This window comes from Pristiophorus japonicus, chromosome 4, assembly GCF_044704955.1.
Source record: "Pristiophorus japonicus isolate sPriJap1 chromosome 4, sPriJap1.hap1, whole genome shotgun sequence".
NCBI lineage: Eukaryota > Metazoa > Chordata > Chondrichthyes > Pristiophoridae > Pristiophorus > Pristiophorus japonicus.
This window is the reverse complement of record NC_091980.1, coordinates 129164798-129189883: the sequence shown is the minus strand read 5'-3', so window position 1 is coordinate 129189883 and position 25086 is coordinate 129164798. Positions and strand designations below refer to the sequence as shown.

General features: G+C 44.9%; 2 protein-coding genes across 4 annotated transcripts; both read left to right on the top strand.

The window, feature by feature from the left end:
• The first annotated feature begins 1950 nt into the window (after positions 1 to 1950).
• Positions 1951 to 23694, top strand: LOC139262195 (ferritin heavy chain B-like). The gene is made up of 4 exons (XM_070877339.1): positions 1951 to 2052; positions 4860 to 5006; positions 5615 to 5740; positions 23402 to 23694. The coding sequence occupies exons 1-4, from the start codon at positions 1951 to 1953 to the stop codon at positions 23555 to 23557; spliced, it is 531 nt and encodes a 176-aa protein (XP_070733440.1). The 3' UTR covers positions 23558 to 23694.
• Positions 10577 to 16627, top strand: LOC139262193 (ferritin heavy chain B-like). 3 transcript variants are annotated; one of them, XM_070877338.1, is made up of 4 exons: positions 10577 to 10678; positions 15287 to 15433; positions 15841 to 15966; positions 16316 to 16627. In XM_070877338.1, the coding sequence occupies exons 1-4, from the start codon at positions 10577 to 10579 to the stop codon at positions 16469 to 16471; spliced, it is 531 nt and encodes a 176-aa protein (XP_070733439.1). In that variant the 3' UTR covers positions 16472 to 16627. The 3 variants fall into 3 exon arrangements, 1 of the variants encoding a protein (XP_070733439.1); XR_011592923.1 differs by lacking the exons at positions 10577 to 10678; positions 15287 to 15433; positions 16316 to 16627 and adding an exon at positions 12264 to 12860 and having other exon boundaries at positions 15819 to 15923; XR_011592922.1 differs by lacking the exons at positions 10577 to 10678; positions 16316 to 16627 and having other exon boundaries at positions 15376 to 15433; positions 15819 to 15923.
• Positions 23695 to 25086: the final 1392 nt, after the last annotated feature.

Genomic DNA, 25086 nt, shown 5'->3' with positions numbered 1-25086 from the left:
GCTGCCTGCGGAAACGAGTGTTCGAAGACCAGGCCCTCAAACCTACCACCAAGCTCACGCTCTACAGGGCTGCAGTAATACCACCCTACTGCATGGATCAGAGGCATGGACGACTTACAGAAGGCACACCAGTCGCTGGAGATATATCACCAAAGATGCCTCCGTAAGATCCTGCAAATTCCCTGGGAGGACAGACGCACCGACATCAGTATCCTCGTGCAGGCTAACATCCCCAACATTGAAGCACTGACCACATGTGATCAGCTTTGCTGGGCAGGCCACTTAGTCCACATGCCAGACATGAGACTCCCTAAGCAACTGCTCTATGCGGAACACCTTTATGGCAAACGAGCCAAAGTTGAGCAGTGGAAACGTTACAAGGACACCCTCAAAACCTCCCTGCGACAGCACCACTGATGCCTGGGAGACCCTGGCCGAAGACCATCCTAGTTGGAAAAAGTGCATCCGGGAGGGCGTTGAGCTCTTCGAATCTCAACGCTGCGAGCGTGAAGAGGTCAGGCAGCGGAAGGAGCATGTGGTAAATCAGTGCCACCCACCCCCTTCCCCCGATGAATATCTGTCCCATCTGTGACAGGGCCTGTGGCTTTCATGTTGGACTGTTCAGCCACCAAAGAACTCACTTTAGGTGTGAAAGCAAGTCTTCCTGGATGCCGAGTGACTGCCTATGATGATGGGTTCAGCTGTAGGTATTTCTCGGTCTGAGCTCAGAACTGCGCTAATGGTTAACACTCATCTGTGCCTTTTTATCTCTAGAATTGACTATTTCAATGCTCTCCTGCTAGCCTTACATGCTCCATAAACTTAAGCTTATCCAAAACTCTGCTGCCCGTATCCTAACACACACCGAGTCCCACTCACCCATGGCCCCTGTGCTTGTGGACCATCATTGGCTCCCAGTCTGACAGCGCCTCAAATTCAAGATTCTTATCCTTGTATTAAAATCCCACCATGGCCCCTCCCTCACCTCTTTTCCCAGCACATTGATAATATTGGTGCCTTTTCCTGCTCTCACAATAAACTGGAACATTTAATTCACTATGTTCCCAATTTCCACCCTTCACTCACCTTCACATGGTCCATCTCGGTCACTTCACTTCCCTTTCTCGACTTCTCTGTCTATCGTCTCAGTCTATTAGACAAATATCCAATAAGTTGTTTGGATGTTGCTTCAAACCGCAGATACCTGCAAATGATCAACCTACTGAACAATCCAGAACTATTAAAAAAACACTGACTCGCAAACAACAGAGGATTCAATGAACCTTTCAAGGTGGCCATTAACTGGTCCAGGCAGAGCACGGTCGATGGGATGTTCTCTCCGTCTGCCTGCCTCTCTTCCATGGCTTTTTCCGTGCCCGGGTATCCCTGGATTGGGAGCACGCGGTGTCTCCCGGTATGCTTGAGGCTTTTTGTCATCGGAGGGCACCAGCGGGAGGGGAGCGCAGCGTGGATACAGGGAAATAATGTAAATTGTTTTTAGTTTTTATGTTAGTTTTGTCATAATGTGGATCTGACAGTTGATTCCCCCTTATAAAGGGAGCACTTATGGTTTAAGTGTTTCCGATAGCTGAATTAAACATTCTAATTAATTAGCCCAAAGAATAGAGAATCCAATTAAACCTGTGACTCTGAATATTTGAACTGTGTTTGAGGAAAGTTCGGACAATTGAGATCCTTATTGAGAAATCAGCCAATGATGTTCATTCTTCAAAGATCTGACTGACTCTGGGAGTCCATCTCCCTCCTCCCTTTACTTGATTGGTGCTCTGAGAAGATGCAACTTCTGATTGGGTATTGATGACTGTCACTCATCATCAAGAGTGCCACACCCTGGATTATCCCTCAGTATAAATAAAGGAGTTTGAGTTTGGTGAAATGTTACCTTTGTACTTCTACAAAGTTTTTACTTTGGAAAAATAAAATATTAAGATGGCTTCCCAAGTGTGTCAGAATTACCACCAGGACTGTGAGCATGCTGTCAACAAGCAGATCAACATGGAGCTCTATTCCTCCTATGTTTATATCTCTATGGTGAGTTTTGTGTTTTTTGCCACTTCACAATGGAGACTTTGTAATGTAAATTTATGAAATCCTGTGCTGTACTCAGCCCACCTATTTCTCTCTTTCTGCCCCACCCCCACCCCACTGAATCTATGCATTGAATTCACTTTTAAAGCTATAATATGATACAATTTATCTTAATTTGAATTTATTAACATTCTCTCTGTTCCTTGCAGCAAATGTATTATCTGATTATCTTTCTTTTTCCTGGGATCTTGAGCTTGATGAAGTTTATTTGGAATATATTCTGCACACAATGCAAGGAATTCAGAATTTGTATCCTCATTCTAAATCACTCCATGGACTTTCCTTACCTTGCTGGTTCAATGGGTGATGTCATAAATGGCCTCGCTGTATTTTTTTGGAGGGATGTCAGGAAGTATTCTTTCCCAGATGGAAATCTGAAACACTTTCTTTCCCAGCCATCCCTCACCTCCACAGGGGGAGGATGGGAAGAAAGTGTTACAAATGTTTCTGCTTCCCTCCTGTTCCAAGTGTTTCTAACCTCTTAATTTTAAATACCAGTTTGTATCATTCTGTCTTTCCCCTAGCTTTTAGCATCAATACAGCAAAGAAAGTTAATCATCAATTGTCTGTACTCAGTGGACTCCCTTAACCCCTGTGACCTTCACCAAGCACCTCAAATTTTGAGGGGTTCTCTAAACTTTTATTCTGTGGTCTCTGGTTCTCCTCTACAATGCTTTGATTTGGTATAGACTGATTGCCAAATTAATGCTGCTTGTGGTAGTTTTAGTTCCTTGGCATGATTGTAGCCAGTAAAATTCAGCTAGTTCTTCACTTTTTTTTTCATACATATGAATTCTGCACTGTGACTAGATCTCTAGTTTTGGAAGTTGCTTTGACTTCTAATACTACCCCCTCAACTAGCCTGTACAAAATGTATTTGGGTTAATAAACTATTATTGGAACATGCTACTGGTGACCAGGGTATAAATCTTGTGGCAATTCCTTCACTAATTTCCAGAGCTGCAATGAATATTGGGTGCCAAGATTCATGTTCCAGTTTTAAGCCTGTTCAACCAAAGCTGAATTGGTGATCATGGAGTGATGCACTACAGGAGGCCATTCAGTCCATTGTGCCTTGCTGAATGTTGGGTGGAGTGATACAACTCCATATTTCCATAGTCTGCAGATTTTTCTAAATCACAAGAGGATGAGACTGGGAAATTAGTAATAGGCAACATAGAGATGGCAGAAAATCTGTACAAATATCTTGTATCTGTCTTTACAGTAGAGGAGAGTAACAACATTCCAATGATGGATAGTCAAGGGGCTATAGGGGGGAGGGACTTAATGCAGTAACAATCACCGAAGGAGGTCGTACTCAGTAAGATAATTGGGCTAAAGGCAGATAAATGGTCCTGATGCCTTGCATCCTCGGGTCTTGAGAAGTAGCGGCAGGGATTGTGGATGCATTGGTTGTAATTTACTAAAATTCCCTGGATTCTGGGGAGCTCCCAGCAGTTTGGAAAGCTGCAAATGTAATGCCCCTATTTTTTTATAAAAAGGATGAAACTATAGACCAGTTAGTCTAATCTGTGACGGGGAAAATGTTGGTTTCCATTATTAACATAGCAGGACATTTGGAGAAGCAAAATTTGATCAGGCAGTGTGTGCATGTATTTATGAAGGGAAGTAGTGTTTGACAAATTTGCTGGAATTCTTTGAGGATGTAACAAACAGGGTGGTTAAAGGTGAACCAGTGGCTGTGGTGTATTTGGACTTCCAGAAGGCATTTGACAAGTTGCCACAAAAGATTACTGCACAAGATGAAAGTTCATAGGCTTTGGGGTAATATATTAGCATGGATAGAGGATTGGCTAAAGAACAGAGTCAGGATAAATGGTTCATTCTCTGGTTGGCAACCAGTATCCAGTAGAGTGCTGCAGGGATCAGTGCTGGGACCCCAACTGTTTACAATCTATATATTACACTCTGTCCCTCCTTCCAATTCGGTAACGTAGCCTAGTTTGCTATTCCTCCCAACTTTGTATCTGTAATGTGTGAGGAGAACACACTTCTGCAAAAGGACATAGGCAGGCTAAGTGAGTGGGCAAAAATGTGACTATTGGAAAGTGAGGTCATGCACTTTAGCGCAAAAAAAAAAAATCAAAGAGCAAATGTTTATTTAAATGGAGCAAGATTGCTAAGTGCCACAGTACAGCAGGAGTGGAGGGGGGTGGGGGGGCTGCATCTACTCATTGGAATTCAGAAGAATGAGGTGATTTTATTGAAATGTATAAGATTGAGGGGGCATGGCTGGGTGGATACAGAAGATGTTTCCACTGATGGGGGAGACAACAACTAGAGGCATGATCTTAGAATAAGGGGCTGCCCATTTAGAACTGATAAATTTCTTGAGGGTTGTCAATCTGTGGAATTTGCTGCCTCAGCTGTGGAAAGCTGAGACATTGAATAAATTTAAGACTGTAATAGTTTCTTAAACGCTAAAGGGTTATGTGGGAATGGGTGGGGATGAGTCCATGACCAGATCAGCCATAATCTTCAATGGTGGAACAGGCTCAGCTGTGTGGTCTACTCCTGTTCATATTTCTCATGTTAAGTTTCCCTATGGCTGGAGCTGAGATTATCCAATATCTTTACCAGGTTACTTGAGTAGGTGCTAGTTTCCATAACTATACATAAGTTCAGTGAGACTGAGCCCTTAAAACAAGAAACATGAGTTTGGCTTCATGTACAGTGCCCATGATGGGTCTGCCATGCAATAATCAACTACTCTTCTGATCACTCCGCAGTCCTTCTACTTTGACCGGGATGATGTTGCCCTGCGTCACTTTGCTGAGTTCTTCAAGGAGCAGTCACATGAGGAACGTGAGCATGCTGAGAAACTGATGCAATTCCAGAATCGGCGTGGAGGCCGAATCATCTTGGCAGACATCAAGGTTTGGCTCCATAAACGAGGGCCCTTCTGTTTGGTTCCCCTTAAACTGATTGTTCACAATACATTGTAAAGGAGTTGGTTCCAATTCCACAGGAACCAGCAATTTGGACAAACTGGTCCATGCTGGTGATCAGGCTCCAGATGTTGTCCTCCCACCTTGCTTTATCCAGCAACATGTCGTTCTAATCCTTTTTCCCTCATGTACTTATTTAGCTTCCCCTTAAATACATCTATGCTATTCACCTCATAAATTTGACACCAGTAGTTGACTTAATGCAGTAATTCAATATTTTAAAACATTGTTTCATGGTAACCTAGACTTCCGATTGCATTTTTTTATCCTTAATTTCCTTCAATACGGTCCTATTTCCAAACTTGTTTTTACTGCTTGTAGTATTGCATATATGCCACTACAGGGCACTGCAGTCAGACTTGCAGGTTACCTGCACAGGTGTGGCAGGCCACCAGGTGTGATCCTCACCACTGGAGTTCCATTAAACGCACTAGGGTCAATACAGTTAATGTACAATACATTGCCTCGTGGAGTCATTATCAGAGCATCTAAAGACAAAAAATACTTGTTTGTTTTAATCTGACTTTTCTCTTCAGAAACCAGAGCAGGATGAGTGGAGCAATGGTCTGGAGGTCATGCAGAGAGCTCTGCAAATGGAGAAGAATGTGAACCAGAGTCTGTTGGATCTGCACAAACTCTCCACTGGGAGCACTGACCCTCATGTAAGTTCCTAATGCTTCAATGTGGGCTTTTGGGTAAGTTGCTGTCCTTGGACTTAATTTAAAAAGATCTCTGTGTTGGGTCTATTTTAGGGTAGATATTGTAAGTGTCTGATCCCAGCTCCTTTTTGTATAGCAAGTTTTCATCGAAATGATGCAGTAATTCCATCAATTTCAATTGCACCACTGAACTATCCTCAGTCCAAGAGGACTAAAATTCAAACTCTCAAGCAGTAAGCTCCAATGTTCCTTGATATCTGCTACTGGCCATAACTCCTTTCTGTTTCTCCTTCAGTTGTGTGACTTCCTGAAGACCAACTACTTGGATAAACAAGTGAAGATGATCAAGAAGCTTGGCGATCACATCACCAACCTGAAGAGACTGGGAGCCCTTGAGAATGGCTTGGGAGAGTACCTGTTTGACAAGCACACTCTGGGGGAGAGTGACTGAAGCTTCTGATCAGTACTCATGTTTATACAATGTGTGTGAGACTCTGTCCTACATAGAATGGTGGCTTTGTACAGGCTGAGACCTGGGCTCTTGATGTGAAATGTAATTAACTGTAAATAAACTGTTCAATATTGGACTGGGTTTTGTCTCCTTGCAAGTTGCTTATTTTCCATTTACCATAACTTGTTTGCAGCACAAGTATTGCACTAGGCTATGCAACAATCATACATTGGCCTCCTGTGCTGTAACCACTCAGCTGGCTCTCCAAGAACACTTCAGCTAGTCCTACTCCCTTGCATTTTCCCTGTATCCCTGCAATGTTTTTCCTTCATGTACTTGTTCAATCCTATGATTGAAACTGCCTTCACCACTCTCTCTCGAGCAGTGCAATCTAGATATTAACCACTCACTGCATAAAAGTTTATCCTCATGTCAGCTGTGGTTCTTCTACCAATTGTCTTAAATTTGTGTCTGGAGGTTCTCATCCCTTCTGCCAGTGTTAACAGTCCTATAATTTTGCTCTTTGCTGGCGTAATTTCAATATATTGAGTTATATTCACAAAAACATAAAGAGCAGTTGTTGTCCATTTGGTCCTTCTTTAAGGACTGCACCACCATTAAATATGATAACTAATACTTTACCACCACCATGTCATGCTTGTACCCCATAGCCCCTGATGCCTTTTGTATCAAGATATCGTATCTTCTTAAATATATTCAGCAATTGGGCTCCACTGCCTTCTGTAGTCAATAGTTCCCCAGCTTCCCCATCCTGAGTGAAAACATTTCTCATCTCTGCGCTAAATTTCCTACCTCGTATTCTGAGCCTGTCACTTTTTATTCACTTCCCAGCAAAGGGGTACTTCCTCCCCACATCCAATTTCTCCAAACCAGTCTGAATTTTATGATTTAATAAGATCCCCTTTCACTCTTCTGGTGAACAGGCCTGGTCAAGCTATTCTCTCTTCACATGACAATCTTTCCATCCAAGGGATCAGTCTGGTGGAACTTTGCTGCGCTCTTTCGGAGACCCAAAACTGTGCACAATACACCAGGTGTAGTTTCTATTTATGTGATTAGCTGTGGCCCAAGCACTGATCCCTGTGGTATCCCACTCGTCACCACCCACCACCCAGGAAAAGACCTGTTTATTCCAACTGTTTTCTATCAATTAACCAATTTTCAATCCATAGCAATATATTACCCCCAATCCCATGTTCTTTAATTTTGCACACTAACCTCTTGTGGGACTTTATCAAAGGCCTTCTGAAAATCCAAATACACGACATCCACTAGTTCCCCCTTATCTAATCTCAGTTACATCCTCAAAAAAATAACTCCAGTCGGTTTGTCAAACACAATTTTCTTTTCGTAAATCCATATTGACTTTGTCTAATCCCGTTGATATTTTCTAAGAGTCCCTTTATCACATTCTACTAATGTTAGGTGAACCGGGCTGCAGTTACCTGTTTTCTTTTTCCTTCCTTTTTAAAATAGTGGGGTTACATGTGCCACCCTCCAATTTGCAGCAACTGTTCCATAATCTGTAGAATTTAGGAAGATGATAACCAATGCATCCACTATTTCCATGGCTACCACTTTTAGTACTCTGGGATGCAGATTATCAGGCCCTGGGGATTTATCAGCTTTCAGTCCCATTCGTTTCTCCAGCACTGTTTTCTTACTAATAATCCTTTCCTTTAATTTCTCTTGGTCACTAGACCCTTAGTTTCCTAGCATTTCTGGGATGTTATTTGTGTCCTCTTCTGTGAAGACAGAACCGAGGTATTTAATTGTTCTGCCATTTCCTTGTTCCCCATTATAAATTATCCCATTTGTGACTGAAAAGGACCTACATTTGTCTTCACTAATCTTTTTCTTTTTACATACTGGGAGAAACCTTTACAGTCGGTTTTTATGATCATTGCAAGTTTAGTCTCAGATACTATTTTCCCCCTCTTAAACAATCTCTTGGTCGTTTTTTGCTGAATTCTAAACTGCTCCATACTCAGGCTTGTTACTTTTTCTGGCAACTTTGTATAACTCCTCTTCGGATCTAATACTATTCTTAATTGCTTTTGTAAACCATGGTTGGGCCACTTTTCCTTTTGTGTTTTTGCAGCAGGAAGGAATGTATAATTGTTGCAATTCATGCATTCGTTCCTTAAATGTTAGCCATTGACTATCCACCATCATGCCTTTTAATGACTCTTCCCAATCTATCATAACCATTCCTCATACCTTCGTAGTTTCCTTTGTTTAGATTTAGGACCTAGTTTTGGATTGGACAACTTCACTTTCAATCTTCATGAAAAATTCAATCATGTTATGATTATTCTTCCCTAAAGGACCCCACACAAAAACACTATTAATTAATCCCTTCTCATTGCATAATACCAATCTATGATAGGTATTCAGACATGTTGAAGACCTAATTTCAATTGTATGTATATGTAATGTCTCAAAAATCTGGTTACTGTAAACTCACTCAGGTGCAACATCATCCATCTTTATTCCAGCCCAAGAGTGCCAGAGTGACAAAGACACCCAGTTTACATACAGGTGATCAAGCACACATGCCACGTGTGTACAGCCCGATGATCTCCGACTGTGGCACCCTCTGGTGTCTTGTGACCCCCACGCATTAATACATAAGAGAATATCTTGCAAATTCTATTCATGCATTTCAATCTAGCATTGCAATGCTGCAATACAACAGTTGAAAATGTTCACGTTTGTTCAGCCACATAAGGCAGTGGGACCACAGGTAAATGTTAGTGTCTTAAAGGAGGTAGAGAGGTTTACATAATAACATGCATATGTCATTTGGCACCTCGAGCCTGCACCGCCATTCAATAAAACAATGGCTGGTCTGATCTTGGTCTCAACACTTTCCTGCCTGTTCCCCATAACCCTTGACTCACCTATTGTTCAAAAATCTATCTACCTCCACCTTAAATTTATTCAATGACCCTGCCTCCACACACACACACACTCACACAGTACTGAGGGAGTGCCGCACTTTCAGAGGGGCAGTACTGAGGGAGCGCCGCACTGTCGGAGGGGCAGTACTAAGGGAGTGCCGCAGTGTTGGAGGGGAAGTGCTGAGGGAGCGTTGCATTGTCAGAGGGGCAGTGCTGAGGGATTGCTGCACTGTCAGAGGGGCAGTACTTAGGGATTGCTGCACTGTCGAAGGTGCCGTCTTTCAGATGAGATGCTCGACTGTCTGCTCTCTTAGGTAGACGTAAAAGATCTCAGGATGCTATTTCGAAGAAGCGGAGGGGGAGTTCTCTCCAGTGCCCTTGACAATATTTATCCCGCAACCAAAACAGATTCTCTGGTCATTAACACACTGCTGAACTTGATTGGTTGTAAAGAGCTTTGAGACATCCTGAGGCCATGAAAGGGCTATATAAATGGAATTATTTCTTCTTTCTAAGAGGATAAACGTTCCCAAGGCTGCCACAATTAAGTCCAGGTGCAAGGAGATATTCTTTCTTTTTGGACTTCAGTCCATTTCATTACTTGTAAAATGTCATGGTAACATAACAAGAACTCAAAATCCCACGGTCCATGCCACATTCTAGCTCCTGTGTGTACAGGTGCTCACTAAACTTGGAAGTGATGGAGTATCTGAGCACTTGAGCTTGTCAAATTCCTCACACGCACTGTCCATTCACCTGACCCGCTGCCGGTTGCGTTGCAACATCACTGCACTGTCTTTGGATGTTGCATCCACAGATACCTGAAAATGACCAACCCACTGAACCACACAGAACTATTAAAAAGACACTGACTCGCACACAACGGAAGATTCAAGTAACCTGGGCAAGAGGCCGTCAACAGGGCTGGCCAGCGGGCATTCCAGGTGGTCATTCGGCCCGACAACCCGCTTCTCTTCCGTGGCTACATTTGCGCCTGGGTGTCCCTGGAGATGGAGCATGTGGTGTCCATCGACACGCTCGCAGCCTTCTGTGAGAGGAGGGACTGGAGTGCATCATCACCCCGGGTATAGAATTTTTATTTAACTTGTTAAGTTTCTTTTAACATCTTTTGTGAAGTTGCAGTCTTTATTGGTTGTGCCTCTTTAAAAAGCGGCCCATGCTTAACTTTAAATTGACAATTGCTGCTGACAAAAAGAAGAGTCAGCCAATGATGCTCATTCTTCAAAGTTCATGACTGGCTCTGGGAGTCATGTCTCCTCCTCCCTTTACTTGATTGGTGCTCTGACAGAGGCTGCAACTTGTGATTGGGTATTGAGGAATGTCACTCACAGCTAGACTGTCCCGCCCTGGATTATCCAGCAGTATAAAGACAGGAGTTTGAAATTAGCTAACTCTCAGCTTCTTGCTTTAACAAGGCTTAGATTTTTGGAAAAGCAAATTAGGATGGCTTCTCAAGTACGTCAGAACTACCACAAGGACTGTGAGGCTGCTGTCAACCAGCAGGTCAACATGGAGCTCTGTTCCTCCTATGTTTATCTCTCCATGGTGAGTCTTGTATTTCTGAGCACTTCACAATGGACCTGTTGTAATGTGAATTTACTAGATTCTGTGCTGTATCCGGCCCACCCCTCACGATGCACATTTGTTAAAGCTATACTATGATAGAAGTCAGGAAGCAACTATTCACATGTATGGTGGAAGTCTGGATCATATTCTCTCTCTCCTTGCTTCCTGCATTCCACCCACCCAAAGCTGTGGCCACCTGGGCAAGGTTTTTGTTGGGTAAAGGTATCAAGGGATTTGAACATCAGCAATAGAAGTAGGCCATTTGTCAGATCTCTTCCCTCAATTCCACCTTCCCGCACTATCCCATGGGCCATAATTTCTTTAGTTCACAAAAATCTATTGACCTCTATCTTGAATATACTGAATGACTGAGCATCCACAGCCCTCTGGGGTAGAGTTTCATAAATTCATTACTGAGTGAAGAAATTGCAACTCTTCTCAGTATTTAATGGCCAACCCTTTATTCTCGGACTGTGACCCCCCTGGTTCTAGATTTCCCCAGTTAGGGTAAACATTATTTCTGCATTAACCCTGTAAAGCTACTTAAGAATTGTGTTTAATTAGATGTGTGTGGTGTATGTAGCACACAAATCACTGACTCCACACGGTCTGGTGTAAGTCTAATTGTTGTGACCTTTGTCCTTTATTGTTCAGCTCCAGAGTGCCTCCCAGGTGCGGTGGTCAGCCTTATATAGCCCTTGTTTCAGGTACTACCAGGGTTTCCCCCCCACAGCGCCCTCTGTGGTGTGGCATAGTACTTGCATTACATTTAAGGTACTGGGACGATACACACATCATTACATAACATCACCTCCTTCTCTCTTTCTCCCCCCCCCCCCCCCCCCCGCGACCTGGACGCAGGACAACGATACACACATCATTACATAACATCACACTTGTCCAACGGAAGGCAGGTGGGCATAAATAGTGCGTTAGTATGGTACATATTATCTGGTATATTGACTGGTAGTGGAACCTTGATTTCCTTGTTAGCCGTTATCATTAATTGTACTTCATCCATTATTTTACACACATACATTGGCCATTCAGCATAAAAAAAGTAATTCTTATTATAAATTTACTATCTCACATTAACATAGCTCATTTTAGACTCGCTCTGCCAAACAGAAGTCCTTTGTGGGGACCACCTCTTTTTAAGGCCCTTTTAAGACTCCCGGGTGCATTTCCTTTTTAAGGCGCCATCTTTGATGCAGGAGGATTCCACGAGGCTTCTCCTTGGGCGCCGCTATCTTTGATGCTCTGCAGCTCCGACATGATGCCGCCGCCCCGGATGCCCTCTGCCGTCGCAGCCTCTGCTCTCCTCCGCTGCCACCTGACTTGTCGCCTCTTCTGCGGCCGTCGTGGCCTCTCCAGTGGATGCACTTGCCGCGTCCCCCACGGCCTCCGTAGCGGCCTCCCCTGCGGCTGCCATGGCCGCCGACCGACGCTACCAGCTCCTCGGCGGGGCCTGTTCTTCTGCGGGGCCCTTCCGAACCGCAGGCCCCTGGATCCCTCAGCACCACCCCCGCAGCGCCCCGCCGGCTCAACCCCCACCCCCCCCCCCCCCCCCCCCCAGGCCCCTCTGTGCAGGGCTGCTTTCCTGTGGGGGCTGGGGCTGCAGGGTCTCAGAGATCTGGGACTTGCCTGTGGGGGGATTGAGGCTGCAGCTCCAGCTCGGTCGGCGCTGCTCTCTGGGGACCTGGGGCATGGCAGCACCCCAGGGAGCAGCAGCCTGTGGAGGAATGAAGTCTTCCCAGCTCCCACGAACCTTCCCCATCCACCTCCGGCCGAGGAGTGTCGGCCCATCGCCTGCAACGACCCATAAAGGTAAAGCGTGCGTCTCGTCCCGGTGGGATACCTGCACCATCGCTCTGCCGAGAACAGGTATTAGTTCCCTGGTGTAGGTACGCAGCTTCGCCGTGACCGGGACCAGCTTGGGTCGTGCAGCTGGGTGATTCCACAGTTTATCAAAAGTTCTCCGACTCATCAACGACGGACCCGAGCCCGTGTCCACTTCCATACTCACTGGGACTCCATTGATTTTTACTTCACTTATCACTGGGGGCGAATCGTCGGTGCACGTATACAGTCCAAGCACCTCATCATCTTTTACCTGCTCCTCGCTGAACAGTAGATCATCCCCCATCTCCTCAGCCACCTGGTGAGTTCGATTTCTTTTACACATACGCTGAAGGTGGCCTTTAACGTGGCAGGTATTGCACGTATACTCTGCAAACCTGCACCAGTGAGCCCCATGGCTTCCTCCACAGCGCCAGCATGGTGCTGCTTCATTGGCCCCCCCTTGGCGGACTCTGAGTTCCAGGATCCCGAGGTCCGTGCTCTCTGCCCCAGGCAGAGCCACGTTCTGCAGTTTTGTCCGTGGTGGACGCTATCCTGTGGACAGTGCCTGCCGGGTTCGAGACTGTGGATTATTTGCTTGCTGCTGTAAGTCGAGGTCTATATGCCTGACTGATGGTGATGGTCTTTGTCGGAGTGACTGTGGGTTCCATGGCCAGCAGCTTGTGAAGGAGGCCTTCGTGGCCAATCCCCATAACGAAAACGTCCCGCAAAGCCTCGTCAAGGTGTGTGCCAAAATCACACGGCGCCGCGAGTCTCCTGAGGTCTGCAGCATATTTGGTGATATCCTGGCCCTCGGGTCTGCAGTGATGGTAAAATTTGTATCTGGCCGTGAGGATGCTCTCCTTCGGTTTCAACTGGTCACGAATGAGTTCAGTCAGCTCCTTGTATGACTTGTCCCTGGCGCTCCCAGGTGCCAGCAAATTCCTGACGAGACAGTAAACCTCATCTCCACAACTGGAGAGCAATATCGCCTTGCGCTTCTCTCTCATTGCGTATGTGTCCTCCATCAGGTCGTTTGCTGTGAAGTAGTACTCGAGCCTTTCCGTAAAGGCCTCCCAATCATTGCCCATGGTAAAATCCTTTAGCGAGCCCAGAGTAGCCATGGTTGCGTGGAGTTCGTCCGCTTCCTCGTTGCCAATGTGATGTATGTAGTACACAAATCACTGACTCCACACGGTCTGGTGTAAGTCTAACTGCTGTGACCTTCGTCCTTTTATTGTTCAGCTCCAGAGTGCCTCCCAGATGTAGTGGTCAGCCTTATATAGCCCTTGTTTCAGGTACTACCAGGGTTTCCCACCGCAGCGCCCTCTGTGGTGTGGCATAGTACTTGCATTACATTTAAGATACTGGGACGATACACACATCATGACATAACAATTTGCACCTCATTCTACTAAACTCCAGAACATTGGGTTACTCTACTCAATCTTTCCACATGGGGTAATCTCCTCATTTCCAGGACCATGTCTAGTGAACATTTGTTGTTCCACCTCTAATTCAAGTATGTGCTTCATTTGGTAAGGAGACCAGAACTGTACACAATACTTTGGTGAGGACGCACCTAATGTCCTGTATAATTATAGCTAGACTTCTTTTACACAAACTCCAATCCCTTCGTAACAAAAGCTCACATACCATTTGCGTTCCTAATTACTTGCTGGATAAATGGAGTTAAGCTGCAGATCTGACCAAATTGAAAGGTGGAACTGCTTTGAGGGGCTGAATGGCCTACTCTTGTTCCTAATGTTCCTGAACTCCTTGCTTTAGTTACTAGTTTTTGCCCTTCTGTCTTTTTTCTCTAACTCCCTTTTGCTTTATTGGCGGTGAAGCCTTCAGTCATTTCCCCCCTATTCTGTAGAACTCTCCCTTAACCCCTCTGTTTCCCTACCTTGAGCTTCATCGATGACCTCAAACTGAGGGGTGGTATCTGGTTGTCCACTGGAATGCCTTGATGTTTAGTTTTGAAGGTGCCAAATGAATGCTGCTTAGTTTTGGTTCCATGGGATGAATGTAGCCAGCAACACTTGGGCCACATGTACAATGTGAATTGTGTGCTGTGACTAGACCTCTACTTTAAGGGCTTTGCTTCCAGTTCTAGTAGTGCCCCTTGCATAGCCTGTACAAAATGGATCTTGGTCAATAAACCATGATTGGAGTGGTACTGTTAATAATAATCATTCACTAATTTCTAAACCTAGACTTGAGCATTGGGTGCCAAGATTTAAGGTTATAGTTTTGAGCATGTTCTATCAAAGCTGAATTGGTAACCATGGGATGATGCAGCACTGAAGGAGGCCATTCGGCCCATCCTGCATATACTGACAGTTGGGTGAAGCTATCTAACTAGCCCCACTCCCCTGCTCAATCCCATAGCCCTGCAAATTTGTCTGTATTATGTCTTTTTTTGTTTAAGCTGTTGCCATTTAATTTACTTCCACCATCCTTTCGAGCAGCCCAGGCATTTATTTTTTAAAAAAAGCTTGTCTCCTGTTGCCTCCAGTCCTTTCACCAAGCACTTTTGATTTTCCATTATCCAGCTTCCCTATTGCTAGGGGATTATCCACTCTAGACCACATTAGTGAAGTCAGTTGGCTGGTGCTTGCTTGTGTAACATTGTACATGGAAATTCAGGGAGACTTTGAAAGAAGCAAAATTGAGTTTCTGTACAATACCCACAATAATGGATCTGCCATGTGATACACAACTACTCTTCTGATCCCTCTGTAGTCCTTCTACTTTGACCGGGATGATGTTGCCCTGCGTCACTTTGCTGAGTTCTTCAAGGAGCAGTCACATGAGGAATGTGAGCATGCTGAGAAACTGATGGAATTCCAGAATCGGCGTGGAGGACGGATCATCTTGGCAGACATCAAGGTTTGGCTCCATAAACAATGGGCCTTCTGTCTGGCTCCCCTTAGACTGATTGCTCCCAATACATTTTAAAGCAGATGGTTCCAATTTACAGCACAGAAATCAGCCGTTTGGACAAACTGGTCTATGCTGGTGATCAGGCTCCAGATGTCTCCTCCCACCTTGCTTTATCCAGCAACATATCCTTCTATTTCTTTTTCCCTCATGTACTTATTTAGCTCCCGCTTAAATACATCTATGCTATTCACCTGATCAATTTGATTCCAGTGGTTGATGGCTTAATGCAGTAATTCTATATTCTAACACATTGGTTCATTGTATCCTTGACTTCTGATTGCATTTTTTTCATCCCTAATTCCTTCAATACTTTGTTTAATCCATTGTAAAGGCACTGTGACGTTCCTCTTCAGAAACCAGAGCAGGATGAGTGGAGCAATGGTCTGGAGGCCATGCAGAGAGCTCTGCAGATGGAGAAGAATGTGAACCAGAGTTTGCTGGATCTGCACAAACACTCCACTGGGAGCACTGACCCTCATGTAAGTTTCTCATGTGGGGTTCTGGGTAAGTTGGAGGTGGTGGCACCTTGCTGTCCTTGAGCCTATTACAAAAATCTCTGCTCAATAGCTTCAGTGGGGTGGGGGTGGAGCAGCAGCGGTAGGAAGGGACAGGAGGTTGGCCTGCTGTGGACATTGACTAGTAAATATGTCCCAGCAACTAACGTGCAGCAAGTTTAATCTAAATGATGCAGTAATTCCATTGATTTCAATTGCACCAGTTGACTATCCTCCAGTTCAAGAGGATTAAAATTCAAACACTTGATGGGTAAGCTCTGATGTTCCTAGATACCTGCTCCTGGTCACAACTAGTTTCCCTCTTCTCCTTCAGTTATGTGACTTCCTGGAGGCCCACTACTTGGATGAACAAGTGAAGATGATCAAGGAACTTGGAGATCACATCACCAACCTGAAGAGATTGGGAGCCCCTGAGAATGGTGTGGGGGAGTACCTGTTTGATGAGCACACCCTTGGGGAGAGCGATTGAACAGACTGCCAGGAACAAGCTTATTGTGTTCAGTACGAGTGTTTATATAATTGTGTGTGAGACCCTGTCCTGTAGAGAATGACAGCCTGTGACTTTGTACAGGCTGTGAGACCTGGCTGTATGATGTGAAATGTAAAAAAACTGTTCAGTATTGGACTGGATTTTGTCTCATTGTAAATTTGAGTGAGTGGTTGCTTATTTTCAGATTAATGTCAGCCCAGAATTACACTGGGCTGTGTAACCACTCTATTGTTCCTCCTTTTCTTTGGGTGTACATCTGATTTGTTGAGTTGCATCATCAAGGTCTCGTGTTGAAGATGTCATTCCAAGTCTGTGTATCCATTTAGAGTAAATTATTTGGTGCCTTTCAATGATTGTTGCAATGCTGTAATCCAACAACTTGCATTCATGTCGTACCTGTAAAAAGACCTGAACCACATGTGCATGGAACAGATACCCAGGAGCATAGTCCAAGAGGTAAGCTCTTTGGGCGTCGATGATTCTGGGGAGCATGCAGGAAAGTGGATTTGAGGCCAAGATCACATCAGTCGTGATCTTACTGAATAATACAGCAGGCTTGAGGGGCCAAATAGTCAATTCCTGCTCCTATTTCTTATGTAGGGAGGGGACTCTACAATAGGGGGCCAAGGCAACTGAATACGAGTAACCACTCCCACTAGTGATGAATATTCTCTCTGCCCTTTGCATCAATAGCAACAATTTAACCCCTCGATACAACAAAATGTCAACTGCTGTAATGTTCAATGTAGGAAGAGTGTTTGTTTAACTATTTCATTCTAAATGAACCCTCCCAGTTTAGGTATTATTTAGTTAAAGTAAACTACCAATGCTGCTTCTGAGTTACTCCTGTAGCATATAAACACATTGGGCCTAAGTTTCCACAAGAAAAAAAACAGGCACCCCTCCGAGCTGGGCGCCCGATTTTCATGCCTAAAACAATCCTCGGTAGTCTGCACCTACTTACAGATCCTCTGGCCCTTGGCACAGTCAGCACGAGCTGTGGGGGGGCGGAGTCAGGTCCCGGCGCTGAAAACAGGGCCGGGACCTCTGCACATGCGCGCTACAGTCGGCACGCAAGTGCAGTAGCTCCAGGCGCTGAACTTTGTGGGAGGGGCCCGAAGCACGCAGCCCCTAGCCCTGGCCCAATGGCCTCAGTGGGGCTCCTCCCATGGCCAGCTCCTGCTCCCCGCCTGACCAGACCCGCCACTCGCTCTCTTTTTCCCCCCCCCAGCCGACCAGACCCGACCCGACACCCGCTCCCCCCCCAGCATCGACCCGACACCCGCTCTTCCCCCCCCCACCGGACTGACCCGACCCGACGCCCCCCCCCTCTCCTCGCTCTCGCTCTCGCTATCTCTCTCCTCTTCCCCCCCCCCCCCCCCCTCTCCCGCTCAGCGGCACAAACGGCTGCAGAATTCTCCCTGGCTGAAGCACTTTCACACAGGTAGGAAGATGGTTTATTTAATCTTTTCGTGGCTTATAAATGTTTATTCAGGTTGGATTTATTTGTAGAAGTATAAATAAGGATTTATTGTCGAATTTAATGAGTTCCCCTCCCCCCCCACCTCGTTCTGGACGCCTAATTTGTAACCTGCGCCTGATTTTTTAATGTGTAGAACAGGTTTTTTCAGTTCTACAAAAATCTTCACTGGCTCCATTCTACTTCAGTTTGGAGTACATTTTCACTGTGGAAACTTTCAAATCAGGCGTCAGTGGTCAGACACGCCCCCTTTTGAAGAAAAAATTCTGTTCGAAACTCGAACTGTTCTACCTGACTAGAACTGCAGAAAAAAAAATGTGGAGAATTGCGATTTCTAAAATAGTCCGTTCTCCACCAGTTGCTCCTAAAAATCAGGCGCGAATCATGTGGAAACTTGGGCCCATTGTTGCTGCTATCGACTTTCTGGTCAGCTTTGTGGGCAAATTGCACATACTACTGATCTCCACCCCCAATGACTGAGCTCATTGAGTGAGCCATGATACAAGGGGTCAATGGAAGTACAATTGGGTGACTGGGAAATCCACGCTCAACTTCATTTACACAAGTTAACTTTATAAAATTAGTTCAGAGCTGTAGTGAGTGCGCAATGAAATTGCTGTTGTGTCATTCCATGTATTTGCATCACAAAGAAGTTTCCAGTCACCATATATCGAATGGCAGTATCTGGTGCCCATCGGGGTCACCATTGAGTGTGACCATGTGATGTCCATCAGTTTGCTCGAAGCCCTGTGTGACTGCAGGACATTCACTGCTTAGAAACATAGTAAATAGGTGCAGGAGTAGGTCATTTGGCCCTTCCAGCCTGCACCATTATTCAACAAGATCATGGCTGATCATTCACCTCAGTACCCCTTTCCTGCTTTCTCTCCATAATCCTTGATCCCTTTAGCTGTAAAGGCCATATCTAAGTTCTTCTGGAATATATCCAATGAACTGGCATCAACAACACTCTGCGGTAGGGAATTCCACAGGTTAACAACTCTCTGAAAAAATTTCTCCTCATCTCAGTCCTAAAGTCCGAAATGGCTTACTCCTTCCTTCGACTATGTCCCCTGATTTAGGACTTCCCCAACATTGGGAACATTCTTCCTGCATCTAACCTGTCCAGTCCCGTCAGAATTTTATATGTTTCTATGGGATCCTCTCTCGTACTTCTAAATTCCAGTGAATACAGGCCTAGTCGATCCAGTCTCTCCTCATATGTCAGTCCTGCTATCGCGGGAATCAGTCTGGTGAACCTTCGCTGCACTCCGTCAACAGCAAGAACATCCTTCCTCAGATTAGGAGACCAAAACAGAACACAATATTCCAGGTGAGGCCTCACTAAGGCTCTGTACAACTGCAGTAAGACCTCCCGGCTCCTATGAACAATACAGGTGTAAATACACAGACACATGTTTGATTCACGTGGGTCAACTATGCTAATTGGTGGCATCTCCCCTGAAAGGGCAGTGCCTGTGTTGTGATTGGTGGCTCTGGATCTGAATCACTGCCGCACCCTCTGCCCAATCTAAAGCAGAGTTTTAATCCAAGGGAACACCTCTCATCAGCTAATCCAGGACTGAACCACTTCTGCACTGAAATCCGACGTCAGGGCTTTGGATCTCTGAGAAACACCAACGTGAAAGGCCAATGACCAGAGGGGAGAGATGAGGATGATTATTTTTACGCAGCGTGTCGGTGTGATCTGGAACACGCTGCCTGAAAGGGCGGTGGAATCAGATTCAACAGTACCTTTGAAGAGTGAATTGCATATATACTTGACAAAATTTGCAGGGCTATGGGGAAGGTGCTGAGGAGTGGGGCTAATTGGATCGCTCTTTCAAAGAGCCTGCACAGGCACGATGGGCCGAATGGTCTCTTTCTCTGCTGATAGAATCTATGATGAGCCAGACAGTTAGAGCATATCTGAGCCTCATCATTTCAATCAGATTTAAATATTATTTTGCCTCACTGAAAGGCGACTGTAAAAGGACGCGTCCAACACACCAAAATGAGGGGCAGGAAAAGATCAGCTGGTCCATCAAGCCTGCCCCAAAACATGCCGGAGTAAATCATAGAATGATAGAATGGTTACAGCACAGAGGGTGGCCATTCGGCACATCAAACCCGTGCCGGCTCTCTGATAGAGCTCTTCAGCTAGTCCCACTCCTCCATCCTTTCCCCGCAACCCTGCTATTAATTTTTCCTTCAGGTACTTATCCAATTCCCTTTTGAAAGCCACGATTGAGTCTACCTCCACCACCCTCTCGGGCATTGCATTCCAGATCCCAACCACTCGCTGCGTAAACATGACGCCTTTGGTTCTTTTGCCAGTCACTTTAAATCTGTGTCCTCTGGTTCTCGACCCTTCCACCAATGGGAACAGTTACTGACTATCGACTCTGTCCAGACACCTCATGATTTTGAATCTCTCTATCAAATGGAAATGTGGGTGACAATGTGTTCAGTAATGTTCACTCCCTCTCATTCTCACTCACTATACTGAATTTTACCAGGCATCATTCCATGAGAATAAAAATGACAGATCATTGATGCCCCCATGTAGCCAATCCTCAGACACATGCCCATTCTCTATATTCGAACTGGGGGCAGTTCACACCATCCACAGGATGGAATTCCCATTCCACTGGCCAATGGTTGGTTTGAATATTGTCTCAGTGCCACAGAAACTTGCAAGTAACAAACTTTGCCAGATTATGAAAAACCCCTTCGGCGAAAGTAGAAAATTATCATTTCATTCAAGTGAGAGCGTTAAACAATGACACACTTTCAGATTTGAAGAGGTTCAAGGAACCCAAAGGCAGTGACATCACCAAGACTGATCTCCCCCAGACCCCTCCCCCAAATCCCCTCTCCTTTGTTATTTTGTGCCTGAATTCAGGGAAGATTCCTGATTGACAATCCTTGAGAGCCAATCATCATTGGTGATGTCATACCCTGTTTGAATGCAGCTGTTCCAATAGTATAAATACAGGAGCTTGTGCAAGACAGAGTGAGTTCCAGAACTGTGCAGGTGACAGTGAAATATCGATAGTGAAGATGGTTTCCCAAGTGTGTCAGAACTACCACAAGGACTGAGGCTGCTGGCAACAAGCAGATCAACATGGAGCTCTGTTCCTCCTATGTTTTTCTCTCCATGGTGAGTAGTGTATTCCTTGTTGCTGCATTCTGAAAAGTTGTTAATTCTCCAGTTCAATGAATTGGCTTTAAGTTGTATTTCTTTTGACTTCCTTCTCTGGGGGAGCAGAGTCTTTGGGCAATGAGGACTTCAGGTGTGTAATACAGGGGGATCTTGTTGAGTTCATGGACTGCTCCCTGTATCAGCTGCCCTCTATTGATGTTTAATATCAGAAACTAGCCCAGCTGCTGCCTGAGTGTGTGACAGAAGAGCACAAATCTGGTCAGGGGCCTGTTGTTCAGTTTCAGTGGGGGAATTGTAGTGAGTGAAATGTGGGCAGGTACTCACTAGTGTTCTTCTTGGAGGTGAAGTACTGAGAATCCTGGTGTTGGAGCCTTGCTTACTGTGCTGAGATCTCTCTATTACACTATTGCTGTGTAAACTACTGGAGTTAATTGTTATTCTCATTCCATGCCCAAACTTGGACTAGAATTGAAGAAGAAGAATTTCTATAATGTCTTTCACTACCTTGGCTACAAAGCACTTTGGGAGATTCCAATGAAGGAGTTAAGTGTAGTTACCTGTTATGTGGGAAATGCAGCAGCCAATTGGTGCACAGTAAGCTCCCACAAACTGCAATGAGATAATGATTAGATCATCTGTTTTAGTGGTGTTGGTTGAGGGATAAATATTGGCCAGAACACTGCAGAGAGCTCCCTGCAGTAGTACCTAGCACATAGAGTAGGCTTGAGGGGCCAATGGCTTATTCCTGTCATACATTAAGATCATTGCTGATCTTGTAACTCAAATCCACCTCCTGCACTGTCCCCATATCCCTTGGTATCCAAAAATCTATCATGCACTCTCTCTTGAATATATTCGATGACTGAGCTTCTGGGGTAGAAAATGCCATCCTCAATGACTGATCCCTGGTTCTAGACTCTCCAGCAAGAGGAAACATCCTCCATGCATCTAATCCTCAACCTCTAAGAATTTTGTATGTTTCTAATGTGATCACCTCTCATCCTTCTAAACTCTATAAAAGAGGTCTAGTCTGCTCAATCTCTCCTCCTTAATCTTTCACATCCACCTGATGACTGACACACTCTTGTGTGAATGACAGAAAGTAGAGGAGGTATTGCTTATCCAGGAGTAGAATTTAGTTTGACTGGACATGAAATATAATCCTGAACTTTAGGTTTATAGATTCAGCCAGCAAAGAAAAACTTTCATTGTGCTTTCGGGGGGTGAGGCTCAACTTCGATTGATGAAGTCAATGGCATTTTGCTAGTTTATAAATGGTGTCTATTTTTTGAAGGATTAAGAATTCACTAACTAGGGGAAAAATAACTCTGCATTGTATATGAAGATCAAGTTCTAAAGAAACTGTTTTAAATTCTCTCTGCAGTCCTTCTACTTTGACTGGATGATGTTGCCCTGTGTCACTTTGCTGAGTTCTTCAAGGAGCAGTCACATGAGGAACGTGAGCATGCTGAGAAACTGATGGAATTCCAGAATTGCCGTGGAGGACGGATCATCTTGTCTGACATCAAGGTTTGGTTCAATTATCTAGTGGCCTTCTGTCTGGATACCCTTAGACTGATTGTTTCAAATATCTCCGAAAGCAATTGGTTCCATGGTTGTGGTAGTAGAATGCAGTAATTCTATATTCCTATGACACATTATTTATGGTAACATGGATGTCTGGTTGCTTTTTCACCCCTATTTTACTTGTACTGTCTCATGTATTTTGTTTGTTCCATTGTAAGTGACTTTCCTCTTCAGAAACCAGAGCAGGATTAATGGAGCAATGGTCTGGAGGTGATGCAAAGAGCTCTGCAGATGGAGAAGAATGTCAACCAGAGTCTGCTGGATCTGCACAAACTCTCCACTGGGAGCACTGACCCTCATGTAAGTTCCTCATATGGCTTTCTAGGTAAGTTGGAGGTGGTGGATCATTGCTGTCCTTGAGCTGTTTCAAATGAGCTCCATGCCCAATAGCTTTGTTTTTGGGGGGTGTCTCTCCTGGGTTCTTCAGGGTGTGAGGGAGAGGACTGGGAAGTTGGCCTACTGTGGACATTGAAAAATAAATGTGTCCCAATGTTTCTTGGATCTAAGCTCACATTGTACAGGAGTTACTGATTATTAGAGCAAATGTACATCAATTGCAATTGCCTGACTTGACACTTCTCCACTCCTAGAGAATTAAAATCCCAACTCCAGGGGATGCTCTGATGTTCCATTATCTGTTAATGGCCAGAACTCATTTCCCTCTTTTCTCTTTCAGTTGTGTGACTTCCTGGAGACCCACTACTTGGATGAACAAGTGAAGATGATCAAGAAGCTGGGAGATCACATTACCAACCTGAAGAGACTGGGAGCCCCTGAGAATGGCATGGGAGTGTACCTTTTTGACAAGCACACTCTGGGGGAGAGTGACTAAACTGACTGATGGGATCAAGCTTATTGTGTTTAGAACTTGTATTTATATAATCAGGCCCCTGTCCTGTAGGGAATGATGGCTTGTGACTTTGTACAAAGAGCGAAGATCCATAACTGTAAATAAACTTTTCAACAGTGGGCTGTGTTACCTTGTAAGTTGAAGTGGTTACTTATTTTTCATTAACATAACTTGGTTTCCCTCAAACAAGAATTACACTCAGCTGTGCAATAGTTATATGGGATTCAGTCCTATGAAATGTGTTTATCCTCTAGTGTAATGTATACGTATTGATTGGGATATTCAGGCAGCTGTTGTAAGATCTAAAATGTTCAAGAATGTGTTTGGATAACTGACAGCCCCAAAGGATATTGGCCTACTGACCACAAGCCTGGTCAGAGGTATGGAATATAGACATGTTTAGGGAGGCATCTCTAGAGCTTGGGACTTAGAAGCTGTATAAAATTACCTGTTCCAACTATCTGTCTTTGGACAAATGACAATTCAATCCAACAAGATGTAACATCTGTTAAACACATGGTCAGTTTACCAGTAATTCATTGTCGCACCATTTCAGTCCAGTGAAGAAAAAGTCCTGGATTAGCTTCCTATTTAGTGTATCTGCCTTGTGAAAAACAGTTTGTATTCAGTAGCTGCACCACATCCTGTTCAGTTATCCAGGTAATTCAGTAAGTGGACTCACAACACAAAGCCTATAGCAGCAGTGAAGCTTTGTTGGCAGACAAGCAAAATGGCTGGGCACTACAATTGGGTGAGGAGGGAAAGCAACAGGTGTTATTAGCTTGCTGTCACAGCTTCATTGGTTAGTGTGGATATCCTAGTGCGTGTGGTTGTGGGATAGCTTCTCTTCCACCTGCTCCCATCATGGTTGAATAACTTGCCAACACAACCACCATTCACAGTGTAGTGTCCTTAAACCTTACTATAGTTTCACATGAGGCATGTACTGCAGTCAAAATCACTACGTGACCTGAACCTTTCTTCCCAGGACCAAGAAGTACTGACCCTGCGTGGGACCTCCCGTTATATTCCTGGATGACCAGGTGAGGAGTGTCTGCCACACGTTCACCCCCTGTGGTCAAGGTGTGCATTTCTCAGGTGTGTATAGTGTTGTTACATAAAGGTGACAGTTATGTGCCGGTTACAAACATGACATCACCTTCCCCCCGCACCCCGCCCTTGCCACCATCTTTGGGTCAAAGATTCAGTCTTTTAGGCGCTCGACGCGCTCTCTTGAAGCACCGCAGTTGGGGCTCTGGTGGTTGAACCTTGGCATACGTCTCTGTCACCTGAGGTCTGTCTGGGCTGACCGCAGGGACTGTGCATGCTGGTGCATGTCCTTGTTGCTCGTTCACTGGCAGTGGTGTAGGTAACATCTCATGTTCTTCCTCCGTGTCCATGTTGAACCTGTTCTTTACTTGGTCCAGATGTTTGCGGCATATCTGCCCATTGTTAAGTCTGACCACTATGACCCTATTCCCCTCTTTTTTTGCCGTAATTTTGCCAATTAC